At 44.0% G+C, this 19,372-nt stretch overlaps 1 protein-coding gene across 2 annotated transcripts in view; it reads left to right on the top strand.

The window, feature by feature from the left end:
* The window catches only part of mdga2a (MAM domain containing glycosylphosphatidylinositol anchor 2a), a 769,467-nt gene that overhangs the window by 327,888 nt on the left and 422,207 nt on the right, over nt 1-19,372 (top strand). For both annotated transcript variants that reach the window (XM_080202474.1, XM_080202475.1), the window contains exon 5: nt 6,402-6,534. In XM_080202474.1, coding sequence (XP_080058600.1) covers nt 6,402-6,534 — 133 coding nt within the window. The remainder of the gene's footprint in view (nt 1-6,401; nt 6,535-19,372) is intronic.

The raw sequence follows: 19,372 nt of genomic DNA, 5'->3' as shown, positions 1-19,372 counted from the left end.
AGTTCTCCTCCAAGTGGCACACCAGCCCCATTGAATAGAGTCACCAGTGCTTCACAGTTTCCACTGAGACTTACTTTGACGTTGTTTGCCTGTTGAACTGCACTGGTAGATTCTTCATTGGTTAATTGATAAACTCAAGGATATGAAGTAAGAAAAAAGTAAATTCCAATTTAATGATTTTGCTATAGCAGACACATTGGCAGAAACTTGTCCGATACTTCTCCCAGTGTTCAGGTATAGCCCCTGTCAAATTTTCTGATGGACACCTGAATGTATTGCTCTGATAGGATATGGAGGTGGTGTGCTTGGTGAACTGGCAAAACTGAGGTCCCAAATGTGAAATATAAAGCTGACCTTTGAAGAAGCCAGGCTGAGACACTGCTCTGCACTGTGTGAGTAAAATTTGTGCCTGCACCTCTCCAATTTCCCACCTCCACCCCTGCCAATTTCCTGAGTGTTGGTGAGTTGCTGATCTTCACAGGAGAGCAGTCACTCATCTGCCTGTCTCTGACACTATGGCCCAGGAATTGAAATATTCACTCTCATTCACACTTACTCTGATTGAGCAGGTGAGAGTTTGAGCCGTTTATGCCCAGGACAAAGTTTGAAGGTTATTTATTACTATCAAAACTAGGCTTATATATTATACCACTGCTATGAAGTCACTGCAAATTTTCACAATGTCTTCATTGCAGTGTTAATACTTGTAACACTAATAAATAAATTTTAAAAATCCCCCAGTTGTCACACCCTGGTGCCTGTTTGGGTACATCCAGGGAGAATTTAGCATGGCGTAAAATGCACTTAACCAGCACGTCCTTCAGGTTGTGGGAGGAAACCCACACAGACATGAGAAAATGTGCTAACACCACACAGAGTGTGACCCAAGCTAGGAATTGAACCTGGGTCCCTGGTGCTGTGAGACAGTAATGCTAACCACTGTGCCACCGAACAGAAAACGTGCTTAGCGATCTCGCAGTTATCCAATAATGCCGCTGCACAATGTATTCCAACGCTTTCCAATCGGAACCAGGCGGGCTGAGAAATTTCGCAATCATGTTCAAGTCCTGTCTATAACTGTGATATTTCTGGATACATCCGATTCAGGCAGATTCATCACAAACTGTGGAAATGAATTGCCAGGCAAGGTTCGAAGTAAAACCCCGCAGCTGCAGGAAAGCGAGAGCTGGAGCAGAATTACTGATCAGCAGCTCAGATGGCCTCAGTGGAGAGAGAAGCAGAGGGTAAACATTTCAGGTTGATTAAGTTCAGCTATCATAAGGACATCAACCCTGAGGTGGCACAATATTTGGGGCAACAGAGTGGCATAGTGGTTAGCACTGCTGTCTCACAGCGCCAGGGACCCGGGTTTGATTTTGGCTCGGGTCAGTGTCTGTGTGGAGTTTGCACATTCTCCCCGTGTCTGCATGGGTTTCCCTTGGGTACTCCGGTTTCCACCCACAGTCCGAAGATGTGCAGATTAGGTGGATTGGCCATGCTAAAATGCCCCTTAGTGTCAGGGGGACAAGCTAAGATAAATGCATGGGATTGTGGGGATAGGGTCTGGGTGGGATTGTGATCGGTGCTGACCAATGGCCTCCTTCTGCATTGTGGGGATTTTATGAATGTGCCCAAATGTTAACACTTCCTTCCCCTCTCTTTAGGTGATGCCTGACCTGTTTAGTATTCCTAAAAATGTCTGTTTTTAAATCAGTAAAGGCTGTGCAAGCACAATGCTGACTGATACTAAACATCGATTTGACTGAGATAATTATCTGGCACATGCTCTTTTGTTCAAAACAGATAGTAACTAGAAATCTATTAACTTGAATCCACACACGTTTTCTCACATTTATTATCTCAGTGTAGCTTTAGTTCAAGCTGGAACAGCTCCAGCAGCAGAAGCCTGACCAATTTCTCTCTCTGTCAGGCCTCTGCTGTTGCCGCTCACCATATTTTCCATTTGAAATAATATTTGGCCACAAATTTCAATTTGACTAGATTCAGAAAAGCTGTTACTTTTCCAATGTATTTTTCACCATTTTACAGTGCTAGCTGGTACATTCCATAGTGAAGTCTGTAAATGCTGATTCAGAAACATGCCCACAATCTTTCTCAGGAGACTAAGGAAATTTGGCATGTCAGCTACAACCCTCACCAACTTTTACAGATGCACCATAAAAAGCATTCTTCCTGGTTGTATCACAGCTTGGTATGGCCCCTGCTGTGTCCAAGGCCACGAGGAACTACAAAAAATCATGAATGTAGCCCAATCCATCGTGCAAATCAGCCTCCCATCCATTGACCCTGTCTACACTTCCCGCTGCCTCGGCAAAACAGCCAGCATAATTAAGGACCCCACACACCCAGACATTCTCTCTTCCACCTTCTTCTGTTGGGAAAAAGATACAAAAGTCTGAGGTCACGTACCAACCGACTCAAGAACAGCTTCTTCCCTGCTGCTGTCAGACTTTTGAATGGTCTTGCCTTGCATTAAGTTGATCTTTTTCTACACACTAGCTCTGACAGTAAAACTACATTCTGCACTCTCTCATTTTCTTCTCTATGAACGGTATGCTTTACCTATACAGCACACAAGAAACGATGCTTTTCACTGTATGTTAATGCACGTGACAATAAATCAAATCAAATCAAACGCAGGAGAAAATGGCACTTCAGTTCTGAGAAAGTTGTATATATGCTTGACAGTGGAACATGGATATACAAAAAAAACATTGCTGTTTAATTGTGAACTAGTCAAACACTTGGTTGGATGTGTCATATTTCAGCCCCTCGCCAATATGTTCAATAGCCAGTGGGCAGATACACGTTCTAGATTAAGATTTCCCTTTACATTGTGGGATTAAACATTCAAGTAGGAAGGACGAATGAACTGGGGGGTGATTCTCCCCCCAAAAAACTCAAAGTGTTGAATTCACGTAAAAACTGGAGTAAAGGGATTTTCAAAATGAATCTCCCACATTCTGTGTGTCACAGAGTGCCCTAGTGTGAATTATGATAAAAATCTGTGGGTGGATTCTTCCCACTGGAGAGCCCAGCAGCATAGCGCGGAGCGGGCCACTGTGCATGTGCCAATCTGTCTGAGCTGAGATCAGTACATGCGCAGCAGCCGCATACTGCTGGCCTCCCGGTTGCTCTCCAGCTTGATCACTGACCAGCCCCAAGACCCCTCATCACTGGCCGTGCGATCTTCCTTTGGTCTGGTTCTGGCCCCTGTACATGTCCAACCAGCCTTGAGCTCCTTTCACCTTCGGTCCAGCTCGATTTCCCCCAGCGTAGCACTGATGTCCTGATATCACCCCTCCCGACCCACCGGCAGTCCTGATCCCACCCCGCCCTGCAGTCCTGTCCCGACCCCCTCTCGTTCCTGATGGCCAGCCCCGATCACTGGCCTCCCTCCCTGTCACCCAGCTTGAGTGCAGAGTGGCAGCGGGACCTCCCTCACTGACTCCAGAGACCCTGCCACATTAGGCCTTACCCTATTATGGTCCATCCCCTTGGCAATGCCCAGTGTCTGGTGGGCAGTGCAAAGATGCCCCTTAGGCATTGCCACGGAACTAGGCTGGCATTACCAAGCTGGCAATGCCGAGGGTACACTCCCCCCTCCCTCGCACATCTGGCCTCCTGGGGGGCCCTGATGGCCCCGCTTCACTCTGTTGGGGTTGGGCCACCAGTGTCCCCGACAGGCGCTGGACCACTGGATTTTCACAGTAACTTCATTGCAGTGTTAATATAAGCTTACTTGTGACTCTAATACATGAACTTAAAAATCAGTTATGATCAGGACTCAATAAGAAGTCTCACAACACCAGGTTAAAGTCCAACAGGTTTATTTGGAATGACGAGCTTTCAGCGCACTGCTCCTTCATCACTCACCTGAAAACTCGTGATTCCAAATAAACTTGTTGGACTTTAACCTGGTGTTGTGAGTCTGCTTACTGTACCTGCCCCAGTCCAATGCCAGCATCTCTACATCATGATCAGAGTTGGAAGAATAATTGAACGAATCAAAAAGGAGGAGGTATTGGGGTTCTTGAGAAACATTAAGGTAGATGAGTTCCTAGTGTCTGATGGGATATACCCCAGAATACCGAGAGAGGCAAGGAAGGAAATTGCTGAGGCCTTGGGAGAAATCTTTGTATCCTCACTGGCTACAGGGGAGGTCCCAGAGGATTGGAGAATAGCCAATGTTGTTCCTTTGTTGAAGAACAGTAGCAAGAATAATCCAGGTAATTACAGGCTGGTGAGCCTTACATCAGTGTAGGAAAATTATTGGAGAGGATTCTTCGAGACAGGATTTATTCCCACTTGGAAATAAGTGGGCGTATTAGTGAGGGGCAACATGGTTTTATGAAGGGGAGGTCGTGTCTCGTGAATTTGATTGAGTTTTTTGAGGAAGTGAGGAAGATAACTGATGAGGGTAGGGCAGTGGATGTTCATGGACTTCAGTAAGGCCTTTGACAGACTGGTGCAGAAGGTGAAATTGCATGGGATCAGAGGTGAGCTGACAAGGTGGATAAAAAAACTGGCTCGGCCAAAGGAGACAGACGGTAGCAGTGGAAGAGTGCGTTTCTGAATGGAGGGCTGTGACAAGTGGTGTTCCACAGGGATCAGTGCTTTGCTGTTTGTAATATATATCAACGATTTGGAGCAATATGTAACTGGTTTGATTAGCAAGTTTGCAGATGACACAAAGGTTGGTGGATTTGCAGGTAGTGATGAGGACAATCAGAGGATATAGTTCAGTTGGAGGCTTGGGTGGAGAGATGGCAGATGGAGTTTAATCCGGACAAATGTGAGATAATGTATTTTTGGAAGGTCTAATACAGATAGGAAATATACAGTAAATGGCAGAACCCTTAAGATTATTGTTAGGCAAAGGGATCTGGGTGAACGGGTACACAGGTCACTGAAAGTGGCAATGCAGGTGGAGAAGGTAGTCAAGAAGGCATACAGCATGTTTGCCTTCATCGGTTGAGATATCGAGTTTAAAAGTTGGCAAGTCATGCTGCAGCTTTATAGAACCTTAGTTAGGCCACACTTGGAATATAGTGTTCAATTCTGGTCGTCACACTACCAGAAGGATGTGGAGGCTTTGGAGAGGATACAGAAAAGATTTACCAGGATGTTGCCTAAGTATGGAGGGCATTAGCTATGAGAGGAAGTTGGAGAAACTTGGTTTGTTCTCACTGGAGCGACGGAGGTTGAGGGGAGACCTGATAGAAGTCTACAAGATTCTGAGAGGCATGGACAGAGCGGATAGTCAGAAGCTTTTTCCCAGGCTGGAAGAGTCAATTACAAGGGGGCATAGGTTTAAGGTGCAAGGGGCAATTTTTAAAAGAGATGTACGAGGCAGATTTTTTACACAGAGAATGGTGGATGCCTGGAACTTGTTGCCAGGGGAGGTAGTGGAAGCGGATATTGTAGTGACTTTTAAGGGGCATCTTGACAAGTACATGAATGAGATGGGAATAGAGGGATATGGTCCCCAGAAGGGTAGGGGTTTTAGTTAAGTCGGGCAGCATGGTCGGTGCAGGCTTGGAGGGCCTGTTCCTGTCCTGTAATTTTCTTTGTTCTTTGTTTTGATTCAAAGATGAGGCTGAAGATCAAATATATTGGGCCCTAGACTATCCTTAATTTATCTGGACCTTACATCTGTATTTCACAATTGGATCATTTATAGAAATATACATCTTTTGATTTTAAGTGAGACAACATTGATGCACTGCACTGGAGAGAGAGGTGGATTGGGGGGTAGGAGTGGGGAGGGTGGAGATATTTTGAATCCTTGTGGTCAGACTAAAATTAGCTGTTAAAACTCAACAATTACTAAGATGGCCAGTGCCAAGTGACGCATGTTCAGACGGCTTGACTTGAAAGTCACGTTAGTGGCTTCAAAAAAGGTCAAGTTTAACTCGAGTGGCCACAACTTGAGCTAAGGGTCACAGCTGGAATTTTCTGGTGCTCACACAAGTGAGGACAGATAATTTGGTGCTCAGAAACTCGCTGTTCACTGCAGCAGGACCAGAGACTCCCACTGGCGTGAACAGCTGGAGAATCCCGGCCCGAAGGGTCATTAGTTGAAAAGCATGCTGCGCTTTCCCTCACTGTAAACGTTTCACCTTTCCATCATGCCACGTATCCTTCATGGCCTTTTTGGGACCTTTCAATCGATTGTTTTTTGGAATGTTGTGTATCACACCCGATATCATCACATCATCTCATGAAGTAAAAATAGCTCATTCAAAAGCTTTGATTATTTTGTTTTAACTTTACTGATGTTTTGTGCGTGACTGATTTTTGTGGTACTTTTGCACCCTTCCCTCACTTTCAGATCACAGAGGGTAACATTTTGTATTTAATTACTATTTTCTAAACAGGGTGAAATAAAGATCCTGAAATTGAAGAATCTTCGCCCTAAGGATTATGCAAATTATAGCTGCATTGCATCAGTCAGAAATGTTTGCAATATCCCCGACAAGATGGTTTCCTTCAAGCTCAGTAATGCTACAGGTAGGTGGAAGCTCGCTTTCAATACAGCCTTGTAGGCAGAGGATTTCTGTCCATGCATCCTGTTCTCTTTTAACATTCAATCTGCATCCATTGAAGTTTTACTTTTGATTTATTGTACTCTGACAAAGCTCCAGATGTGCAGGACCACACATGCTCAGAGTGACGGACTGCTGGTAGGAAATAATGATCCAAATCTGTTCAAATGTTTGGGAACAGAGATACCCGTTATCCATTTACAGCGTACCTTTCAGGATAAGCTGTCAAACTAATGCATCTGTGTACCTGGATACACAAGGATGACAGTTTTTGAAAAATTTAATGCTGGCTTTAGATACTTGAATTGGGCCCCCTGTGTGCCTCTGAATCCCTAAGAACTGTCACAGTCCATATCCAGCTAAAGAAAACAACAACAATAATTTGCACCTACACTTCCCACTGCCTCAGAAAAGCAGCCAGCATAATTAAGAGCCTCACGTACCCTGGACATTCTCTCTTCCACCTTGTCCTGTTGGGAAAATGATACAAAAGTCTGAGGTCACATATCAACCGACTCAAGAACAGCTTCTTCCCTGTGCCATCAGACTTTTGAATGGACTTACCTTGCATTAAGTTGATCTTTCTCTACACCCTATAATACTGTAACACTACATTCTGCACTCTCTCGTTTCCTTCTCTGTGTACGATATGCTTTGTCTGTATAGCGTGCAGGAAACAATATTTTTCGTTGCATAATAATACAGGTGACAATAATAAATCAAATCAAATCAAATCACAAATGTAAGATCGGCAAAACCTGACATGAGCCAATGAAAAGCTATTAGTACGGCTGACCAAGAGCTTGATCGAGAAGCTACACTTTCAGGAGCTTCTTACGAGAGGGGAGGGAGAGAGGTTTCAGGAAAGAATTCCTGAACTTTGGGCCTGGACAGCTGGAAACACAGCCGCAAGGGGCTGAAAATCCAGGATATGGAAGAATTGGAGGAATACAGAAATCTTGAAAGATGATTGAGCTGGAAGATATACAGAGAGGCAAAGCCAATAAGTGATTGAAACTGAGAATGAAACATTTTCTAAGTCATGTGGTTGCTAGACTAGGAACCAATGGAGATTAGCAAACACAGTTCCTAGAATGAATGTGGTGACACGTGCTGTTTTGGGGAAAATTCTGTGCGTCTGATATATGAAATGAAGGTAAGCGGGTTACATTTGCTAAGTCTGCTGATATTGCGAATCTATTCAGTCCAAAGACATGTGGATTGGATAGATTGGCCACGCTAAATTGTCCCTTAGTGTCAGAGGAACTAGCTAGGGTAAATGCATGGGGTTATGGGGATAGGACCTGGGTGGGATATTGTTGGTGCAGACTCGATTCTTTGATTCTATTAACTCGAGAATCAGGTTTGTACTGGCAAGGAGTGCCATAAACTGAGCCAATATCAGAAAGTGCAACCTCTGTGTTGCCTCTGGAGGGAAGATATTTCCGAGGACTTGCCAGTCCTTGGAAGCCAACTTGAATTTCAGTCTTTTTAATGTGTAGCTTATAAAATAATAGGGCCGGATTTTCGTCTTCATCTTTTCATTTTCAGTAATAGGCCGAGATAGTCTCCCATCTTCCAGTTCTCACCACTGCCAACAGGGTTCGCACCCTCTGGCATTGGGGAATCTGTGGAGGTAGGTCGCTGTCGGCGGGATCTTCCAACCTCACCGGCAGGGAAAGCTGGAAAATCCTCCCTCCTCCAGCACAGCTATGACAGGAGGCTTGGTGCGGTTTCAGTGCATGTCATGGTATTGATTTTTGAATGGCAGACTGGGTCCTATTACAACATTGAGCTTGAATGCCTCTTGGTAAAAACATATTGGTATTGCCCTGAAATTTGTTTGACTGAAGATGGAGGCCAGAACTCTCCAGCTGTGCATGTCGATGCGATTTTCCAGCCCCATCAATTGCGTATCCCCACCCGTGGGTTTCCTGCCGATGTGGGGCGATGTCAATGGGAATTTCCATTGACAGTGACAGGACCAGAGAATCCTACCACTAGCAAACAACGCTCACCGGTGGAAAACACACAACACGGGAGGCTAGAGAATCTCACCCATGATTGTTCTACCACATTTGGCACAATTCAGCAAGAAAACTTCTTCAGGGCAGTCAGAGATGGACGATAAAATGCTGGCCTAGCCAGCGACACTCACGTCCTGTGAATGAATAAAAAAGCATTTGGAGTATTTTGAATAGGCCCCATATCTAAGGAAGGACGTGCTGGTCTTGGAAAGGGTCCAGAGGAGGCTCACAAGAATGATCCATGGAATGAAGAGCTTGTCGTATGAGGAAGTGTTGGAGACTCTGGGTTTGTACTCGTTGGAGTTTAGAAGGATGAGGGGGGATCTTATTGAAACTTACAGGCCACTGCGAGGCCTGGATAGAGTGGACATGGAAAGGATGTTTCCATTAGTAGGAAAAACTAGAACCAGAGGGCACAACCTCAGGCTAAAGGGACAATCCTTTAAAACAGAGATGAGGAGGAATTTCTTCAAGCAGAGAGTGATGAATCTGTGGAACTCTTTGCCGCAGAAGGCTGTGAAGGCCAGGTCATTGAGTTTCTTTAATACAGAGATAGATAGGTTCTTGATTAATAAGGGGATCGGGGGTTATGGAGAACAGGCAGGAGAATAAGGCTGAGAAAAATATCAGCCATGATTGAATGGCGGAGCAGTCTCGATGGGCCGAGTGAACTAGTCCTGCTCCTATATCTTATGATCTTATGGTCTAAAAGATCACAGTGACAGTGATACAGCCATTGTGCATCGACACTAACATCAATCAATAACCGCACAGCATCTCATTCACGGCAACCAATGGCCTCAGTGTGTATCACTGACATGTGCCTTGCAGCTCAAATGTATGCAACTAATTATTATCTGCTTGCCTTTCATGTAAGGCATTTGACTGCTACTTTAGAGTTCCAACGTATAGCATTCACTCGAGCCGGAAGATATTAATGTTTGTATTGTTAGCAATCTTACAGCTTAATGATTATTACTTTGCAGCCCTAGTGTATATCATTGAACTTTCAGCTTAACTAAGTGGTCCAAAGCTTGAATTATATTTTTCCCAGTGCATTGCAATTTTGTGAGTTTTGTTGGTTGTATTCAATATAAATCATCAAGGAATTTAGCTTCAAGGTGGTGGTTCTGGACTTAAGAGATTCGCAGGGTTACTGCTGGAATGCAATTACTCAAACACAGTGAAATGTACTTATAATGGCCACCACAGGGGCAATACAAGGTTGTACTTGACAGATAGATGGTTGCTAACTGCAGCCAAAGGCCAAAATCAATGGTTCGTTGTAAAGATTGTCCACAATCACTGAAGGGTGTGTGTGTGTGGATAAACATGGTATTGATAATCTTTGATGTTGGTTTCAATGTAGGGCTTGCTTTCTAAGAAATATTCCAGATCATATCTTACTCTGGTGAATTGGGACTGTTAATGTGTAATGGAAATGGCAATGTCAGAGACTCAGGAGCTTCAATACATTCTAAATGTTTCTCAAGGGTTACATTATAATTATCAGAATATAACCTGAAACATTTTTTAATTGACCTACACCATCTGAAACGGTATCATAGAAATTTACAACCAAACTAACATTTAATCATATTTATGGGCACCAAATGTTTCTTGGTGGATTAACTCTTCGTAACACATTAGTTTTATAAAAGCAAAATACTGGGGATGCTGGAGATCTGAAATTAAATGAGAAAGTGCAAGAAAAATGTTATTCTAATGAAGTAAGTCCTTGAGCCCATTTGCTGCATGAGATACAAGGCACCAATTGTTCATAAGGGATTGGGGAAACACATTGTGGGTTCACTTATTAAGTCAGGGCACATGAGAAAAGTTACCCATTGGTATAAGGCTTGAAGACATCAGAGTGGCATGCTTCGTTTGGTTAACCGATAAACTAAATGGGGCAGCACGGTGGCACAGTGGCTAGCCCTGCTGCATTCACAGCACCAGGGATCCAGGTTCAATTCCCAGCTTAGGTCACTGTCTGTGTGGAGTCTGCACATTTTCCTCGTGTCTGTATGGGTTTCCTGCAGGTGCTCCACTTTCCTCCCACAATCCATAAGATGTGCAGGTTAAATGCATTGGCCATGTTAAATTCTCTCTCAGTATACCCAAATGGGCGCCGGGTGTGGCGACTAGGGGATTTTCACAGTAGCTTCACTGCAGCATTAATGTGACACTAATAAATAAAGAAAAGACATATTGGAGTCAATGGACAGGATATTCTGATCGCATTCACCCCGAAACCGGAAAGTCCCGCTTGAGGTTAACAGACCTTTCCGTGATTACTTGTGACACTAATAAATAAATAAATTTTAAATCAACAAACTTGAGGGATAAATTAAAATGCAGCTTATTAAAGGGATACAACATTAATATAAACAGAATCTCAGAGGAAATTAAAATATCAAAACAAAATGTTAAAGGGATTAATAACGCACTCCAGTTCCCATGGTGCCCAGTGTGTATGAAAGGCTTGATGGTCACAAAGCTTTTTATTTTCTTCAATAACCAAATAACAGAGCTGTGTGTTTGTGCCCTGCTCAAAGCAAAAAGTGAGACTAAGACTGAATTGCATGACAGGTGATGTTATGCTGATACCTCTTAAAGGCATATTACAAGGCAGCACCTGTGGAGAGAGGAACAGAGACTGGAATTTTCCGGCTGTTCCCGCAGGCAGAAACTTCCGGTTCTGAATCGCCACTGAGGTGTTCCCCGGCAGCAGGGGCTGCAAACAACCGGAAACACGTTGACAGCATCGGGAGCCGAAGATCCTCCCACTGACCAATGGTGCGCTGCCCATATCACCACAAAACATGCTGTGGTGGTGGGGGGGGGGGGGGGGGGGGGGTGGCGGCAGGGGGAGGAGGGAGTAATCCAACCCAGAGTTAATATCCTGAGGTGAATTTTCCCATTCCGCCTGCCATGGGAATCAGAGGGGCAGACAATGGAAAGGCCTGTTGACCTTGGGTGGGACTTTCCAGTGTCGGGGTGAGTGCGACCAGAATATCCTGCCTCTTGACTCCAATATGACTTTTCTTTGGAAGTGGAACATTACAATATGAGTCAAGTTAAAACGTAAGATTAAATGTGAGAACAGATACTGAGTCTCCCAAATCACACTGTTAGATATTATTATAGGTAAACTCACTTTTTAGGCATTAACACTTGCACTGAAATATCTGCACTGACTATATCTGAACTGAGGCAAAGGACAAACTTCTTGATTTCTTATTTGCTGATTAACTGTGTATTAACTGCCAGTTCAGAGCCGGACATGCAATGTAACATGGATTGGTTCTCTATCGAATGCACCTTCAGATCAGCACAAGAGAAAAACACAAGTATTGTATAAGCCTGCTCCAGAATAGCCCTGTCTTAAGCCCAGCAATTCTGTCATGATCGGAACCTGCCAGCAGTGGATAAGGTCACTTATCTTTGCAGCACACTCTCTGCCTACCAAATGGAAGGTCCAGAGAGCAATAGCCCTGCCCCCTCTGCTCTGCACATGCAAGATTTAGACTCTCTAACAGTGCCACGCGAGGAATTACAACCACTTTCATTTCAGCTGCCTTCAGAGGCTCCTGAGAATCAGCTAGAAATGTAAAATACCAGATGCTGAGGTGCTCATTCAACCTGGTAGACCAAGCATCCCGACCATATACTCTATGGGATGTCAGCATTGCCGACAAGGCTAGCATTTGTTACCAATTTTAATTGCCCTTGAACTGATTGACTTATTAGGCCATTTCAGAGGGCAGTTAAGAGTCAACCACATTGCTATGAATCTGGAGTCACATGTAAGCCAGACCAGATAATAAGGACAGCGGACTTCCTTCTCTAAAGAGTATGAATGAAATAGGTCTCGTTTTCTTAATGGCAATTGACGATAGTTTCGTGGTCACCATGAGTGAACAGCTTTGTTTATTTGTTGGATTTAAATTCTGCCAGCTCCCATGGTGGGATTCAAACCCATACCCCTCCACCCCCACCCCCTGCAGAGAATTAGCTTGAGCCACTTGAATGCCAGCCCAGTGACAGGATCACTGGGGCATCATCTGTCCCTGGGGCAGCCGCAACCAACCTGTCATGTAGCCCCCTGAAAGCTTGACACTTGGCAACCCAAGCAGATCTTGCCTGGAGAGATTGAGGGTGTATATGCTCTCATGGAGGTCAAGGCAAGCACTGTAAGGACACTGAAGGCTTCGCTTGGAAGTTTTGCTGCTGACTGAGTTCTGGGAGAAGCTCACCCCGTAATTGCTGTACCTGTCTCAACCAAATTAAACCTATGCAACCTCCTTCAAAAGCAAGCGCATATCCGAGGCAGAAAGAAAACGCATGTAAAGGTGGTGGCATGATGGCACGGTGGTTAGCACTGCTGCCTCACAGCGCCAGGGACACAGGTTAAATTCCCGGCTTGGGTCACTGTCTGTGTGGAGTTATCCCCATGTCTGCAAGGGTTTTGTTTGGGTGCTCTGGTTTCCTCCCACAGTCTAAATGTGTGCGGGTTATGTTGATTGGCCATGCTAAATTGCCCCTGAGCGTCAGAGGGCTTAGCAGGGTAAATACGTGGGGTCACGGGGATAGGGTCTGGGTGGGATTGTGGTTGGTGCAGAATCGATGGGCTGAATGGCCTCCTTCTGCACTGCAGGGGTTCAGTGATCTCCAGCCGAAACTCAAATGTCTGCTGTATCCTGTCCAATCTGCAGCAGGACCTTCCCAGTGCAGCTTGGCCCTTAGCAGTCACCTACATAGCCACGTGAACCCTACCAAATGCCCCAGAAGATGAACATGGTCATCTTCACCCCAGAGGACAAATGAGAAAGGTGCTGGGTGCGATCTTATCCTGCTGCTGCTGCAAATGAGAATGGAGAATTTGATACTGTGCTGTTCACTGCAGCAGGATGGGAAAATCCTGTCGGCGTGAACCATGATAAGATTCCGGCCTTATGCGTAAAGATAATTTACTACAAATCTGAGGTGATTGATGCAGCAAACAAGAAAACCCCACTGGGCAGTATGATAAGAGGATACGTTTCAGCAGCACTTAGAACCACGCATCCCAGTGGCTGCCTTTAGAATAAAATCCATGTATGCTGATGGCTGAAGCACACAGTAGGATGGAAGTTTATCAGTGCATTGGAAACAATGAGGAGCTGAGTCACCAGCTGTGTGATAATAGGAAAGTAAATGGAAAGTGAGCGGCACTTGAATAAAGCCAGTTCAGCTAGTCTGTAATCACCTCTGTGTAATAATTATATACCTGACTGTTTGGGTATGAACAAAAAGTTAACAAATCTGATGAGAAATCAACATTTTTCTTTTACAAAATTATCTTGCTGTCGTCAGATCATTCCACAGTGTTCCAAGTGGTTTTGTATTACTTATTACCACCCTTCAAGCCATATGATAATTGGTGTGGGAAGGTGACGGCCTAGTGGTATTATCGCTAGACTGTTAATTCAGAAAATCAGCTAATCTCAGTTCAGGGTTCGAATCCTGCCATGGAAGATGGTGGAATTTGAGTTCAATTTTTAAAAAATTTGGAATTAAGAATCTCCTGATGATCATGAAACCATTGTCAATTGTCGAAAAAACCCATCTGGTTCACTGATAAGCTTTAGGGAAGGAAACCTGCCATCCTTAACTGGTCTGGCCTATGTGTGACTCCAGAGCCGCAACAATGTGGTTGACTCTCACTGCCCTTGGGCAACTATAGATGGGCAATAAATGCTGGCCGGCTAGCGACATCCATGTCCCATGAATGAATAAAAAAAAAATGGACAGGATTGACTTGACTACACATGTTCAGTATTTCTACAGTCACATACTAGTTCCAGAGAATTTGATTGTTTTTAAATAGCTGTCGAGGTGGCCAAATTAGGGCAGCATAGTTGATGTAGTTTACATTGGTTTCGGTAAGGCATTTGACGAGGTTTCACATGATCAAGAAGGTAAGAGCCCATGGAATGTGGTGGTAGTAGCTAGGCGTGGGTGGGTGGTGGAATAGCCACACTCGTACATAACAGTACAGTGGCAGCATGATGGGCAGCATGGTGGCAGAGTGGTGAGCACTGCTGCCTCACAGCACCAGGGATCCAGGTTCGAATCTGGACTTGGCTGACTGTATGGAGTTTGCATGTTCTCCCTGTGTCAGCTTGGGTTTCCTCCCAGTGCTCTAGTTTCCTGCCACAGTCCAAAGATGTACAAGTTAGGCGGATTAGCCATGTTAAATTTCCCCTTAGTGTCCCAAAAAAAAGTGTAGGTTAGTGGGATTGCAGAGTAAATACGTTGGCTCATGGGAACATGGCCTGGCAAGGATTGTTGTCTGTGCAGACTTGATGGGCTGAATGGCCCTGCAATTTGTCTACTGCTGCAACAGGTCCACAGCAGACACCATCTCCCTGGCCCTGCACTCAACCTTGGGGAACGCCTAGATAACAAAGACATCCATGTCAGACTCCTATTTATTGATTACAGCTCAGCCTTCAACACCATTATTCCCACAAAACCCATCTCTGAATTCCGTGGTCTGGGCCTCGGAACCTCCTTCTGCAACTGGATCCTGAACTTCCTAACTCACAGACCACAATCAGTCAAAATGGGCAACGACACCTCCTCCACGATCATCTTCAACTCTGGTGCCCCACAAGGCTGTCTCCTCAGCCCCTTACTACACTCCTTATACACCCATTACAGTGCGGTCAAATTCTCCTCCAATTCGATTTTCAAGTTTGCTGACGACACCACTGCAGTGGGTCGGATCTCAAACAGTGACGAGACAAAGTACAGGAATGAGATAGAGAATCTGGTGAACTGGTGCAGTGACAATAATCTCTCCCTCAATGTCAACAAAACAAAGGAGATTGCCCTCGACTTCAGGAAGCATAGAGGAGGATATGCCCCTCTCTACATCAATGAAGCAAAGTAGAAAGGGTCAAGAGCTTCAAGTGTTTAGGTCTCCAGATCACCAGCAACCTGTCCTGGTCCCCCCATGCCGACACTATAGTTAAGAAAGCCCATCAATGTCTCTGCTTTCTCAAAAGACTAAGGAAATTTGGCATGTCAGCTATGCCTCTCACCAACTTTTATAGATGCACCATAGGAAACATTCTTTCTGGATGTACCACAGCTTGTATGACTTCTGTTCTGCCCAAGGTTGCAAAAGGTTGTGAAAGTAGCCCAATCCATCACACAAAACAGCCTCCCATCCATTGATTCTGTCTACACTTCCTGCTGCCTCAGCAAAATAGCCAGCATAATTTAAGGACTCCACACACCCCGGGACGTTCTCTCTTCCACCTTCTTCCGTTGGAAAAAAGGTACAAAAGTCTGAGGTCTCATACCAACTGACTCAGGAACACCTGCATCCCTGCTGCCATCAGACTTTGAATGGCCATACCTTGTATTAAGTTGATCTTTCTCTACACCATAGCTATGACTGTAATGTTACATTCTGCACTCTCTCATTTCCTTTTCTATGAATGGTCTGCAAGAAACAATACTTTTCACTGTATGTAAATACATGTGGCACTAATAAATCAAATTAAATCGTTGTGGGGATTCTATGATAACAGTAGAATCAAGCAATAAGATGCAAATTCCTCAAATCAGAAGAACTTGCGTGCAGGAACCTGCATAGCCCAAGCGCCTTTAACTTGTTCAAGTGTGTGGTGTTTGTCCAGCAGTGTGGTGGTACGTTGTTTTTTGCTGCAGGATCTGCTTTGTGCCTCTCTAGGTGTCCTCATTAGTTGAAAATTCCTGACTTAAATGCTGTTTGGTCAGCGATCACTTGTTATTTTGAAAGCTGTAGAGCTGTTTTGTTCTCAAGTGGCTGCCAAACCTTTAAACTGTGTAATTATGTGGTGACCTCTGTACTGAAACAGACTGGAGTGTTTCAGTGTGCATTGCACGGTGGGCAACCTTGCCTTCCATTAAAATACAACCTACTGTGAGTTGCACGGAGGTGCAATGTTTCAGTGATGTTGGCGCAGGAAGCTCAAACATCCTTCTGTGAATTATGTAGTACTGGTCAGGATTAAAAATAGTAACGACTGGAAATGTATATTAACCCAGTGAACATTTGTGGAGAAAAAAGACAGGTCAATATTTCTGCTAATTTAAGGCTGCCAACCTGAGAAGCACAAAGTACATCCTGTATGAGTGCAGCAGGGTGGCACAGTGGTTAGTACTTCTGCCTCACAGGGACTCGGGCTCAATTCTCGGCTTAGGTCACTCTCTTGTGCAGTCTGCATGTTTTCCCTGTGTTTGTGTGGGTTTCCTCCTACAGTGCAAAAGACATGCTAGTTAGGTGAATTGGCCCCGCTAAATTCTCCCTCAGTGATGCTGGGGTGTGGCGACTAGGGGATTTTCACAGTAACTTCATTGCAGTGTTAATGTAAGGCTACTTGTGACTAATGAATAAACTTTATATTATAATAATAAAGACACTGTAAAATAACACTTAATAACTCAAATTTAATAGAAGTCCAAATATGATAAACTATTAGATCTTTGTGGGTATATAGAACTGTGTTATTGTATCATAAGTCTCAAAGTCAGTATGGCTTTGTCAGGGGGAGATCATATCTAATAAATTTGATTGAATTTTTCAAGGAGGTGTCAAGAGTGTAAATTACTGCAGTGCAGTTGATGTAGTCTACATCAGTTTCAGTAAGACTTTTGACAAGGTCCCACATGGGAGACTGATCAAGTAGTGAAGAGCCCATGGGATCCAGGGCAATTTGTCAAATTGAATCCAAAATTGGCTTCATGATAGGAGGCAGAGGATCAAAGAATGTTTTTGTGACTGGAAATCTGTTTCCAATAGTTTACCGCAGGGATTGGTGCTGGGTTCCTTGCTGCCCGTCACGTACATTCACATTAAGATGTGAATGTTGGGGTATGAACAGGAAGTTCGTAGATGATATGAAAACTGGTGGTGTGATAAATAGCAAGAAGGAAAACGTTAGATTCTGGGGAGGTATAGGCAGATTGGTCAGATGGGCAGAAGTGACAAATGGAACTTTACCTGAAAAGTATGAGGTGATGCATTTTGGGATGACTAACAAGGCAAGAGAATAACAATGAATGATAGGATGATAGGAAATACAGAAGATCAGTGGGACCTTGGGGTGCATGTCCAAAGATCCTTGAAGGCAACAGGATAGGCAGATAAGGTGGTTTAGAAGGCATATGGCATACTGGACTTTATTAGCCAAGACATAGATTGAAAGAGCAGAAGGGTTATGATGGGATTGTATAAAACACTTGTTAGGCTACAGCTGGAGTACTGAGTGGAGTGTCTCCTTTTATACCGTTTCAACCGGAGGTATTAGTTTCCAAAATCAGTTTCAGTCTTAGTTGTCTTAGAAATTGGGAATGCTTGTTTCTTTTCTCAATTCCCCTTTTTATTAGGGTGTGTCTTAAAACAAGCAATGCAAGCAACGAAACTGGATTCCACCACACTAGCAGTCTAAAGGTGTGATTACGGGAAACAGAAAACATAACATGGTGGCAGCGGTGTCTTTCAGCAAGAGCTAAACATTTTCAGCGGAATTATTAGATTGAAAAAAAATCCCAACCTGAATTGGTGCCACAGAATAAGGGAGAAACTAATTGAAATGTGTAAAATGTGTCTTTGCCTTAGCAGTGAGCGCATAGCTACATCCCATGATGAATTTGGAGGCTGGTAATGTCACAGAGATATTTGAGACAAATATCTGAAACAAAACTGTACACTGACATTCAGGAGCTTACTAATAGAGACCAATGAAAAGTTACATCATTTGGCAGGTCACCAGGCGACATTTTTCAGAAATTTAGCACACGTCTCCAACCAAAGTCAAATCAATAACTGGAGCAAGGAACCAGGTGAGCCTGTTGACAATTTGTTAACAAGATTGAAAAATGCAGCCTGAAAATTAGGGTGGTGAATCTGTGGAATTCTTTACCACACAGAGATGTAGAGGCTGGGTTGCTAAATATGTTCAAAGCTGAGACAGACAGATTTTTAATCAGGGAGGGAATCAAAGATTATGGAGATAAATTGGGAAAATGGAGATGAGGATTGTATCAGATCAGTCATGATCTCGTTGAATAGCGGAACGATCCGATAAGCTGAAAAGCCTACTTCTACTCTTATGTCTTACGTTCTATGTTGCAGGTAAAGAGTTAGGAACTAATTATAATATGAATGTATCTATAGGGGGCCACATTTATTGCTGCACTGCACTCACATGCTGAGCAGCAGTGCATCAGTCCACCAATCACATTGAGTGCAATTCTTGCAGTTCTCAATGAAGCTCCTGAGTTTTGAGTCTGGAAATATAATATCTCAAACTTACTGGAACCAGAAGACATAACAGATGTGCTGCAGCCATTAACAACTTGTTGAGGCATATATCTCTAAAATGGCACATGCTGAGAAATTATCTATGTTGAGAAGCTGATGCATTATAGTATTAATCTTTGTGACATCAGGAAGCAATGCTTGACTTGTCAGTCTCTTATATACAAAATGGCCTTTCTTGTAATACAGCTTTGACTTGGCTTAAAAGAAATGAATGCCATGAAATAATGCAATGTTGACATCAGCTTCTGGGAGACCATTGCCCTGGACTGAACCAGGTGGCAGCAGAGTCTCTGGGAATGTTGCCAGCATTTTGGGGCTGATAAACACAGTAAGAAGTCTCACAACACCAGGTTAAAGTCCGAAAGGTTTATTTGGTAGCACAAGCTTTTGGAGCGCTGCCCCGTCATCAGATG

Source organism: Carcharhinus amblyrhynchos, chromosome 14, assembly GCF_965287045.1.
Source record: "Carcharhinus amblyrhynchos chromosome 14, sCarAmb.v2.hapA, whole genome shotgun sequence".
Lineage (NCBI taxonomy): Eukaryota > Metazoa > Chordata > Chondrichthyes > Carcharhiniformes > Carcharhinidae > Carcharhinus > Carcharhinus amblyrhynchos.
Note: the sequence above shows the minus strand (reverse complement) of the source record. Positions and strands in the feature narration are given on the sequence as shown.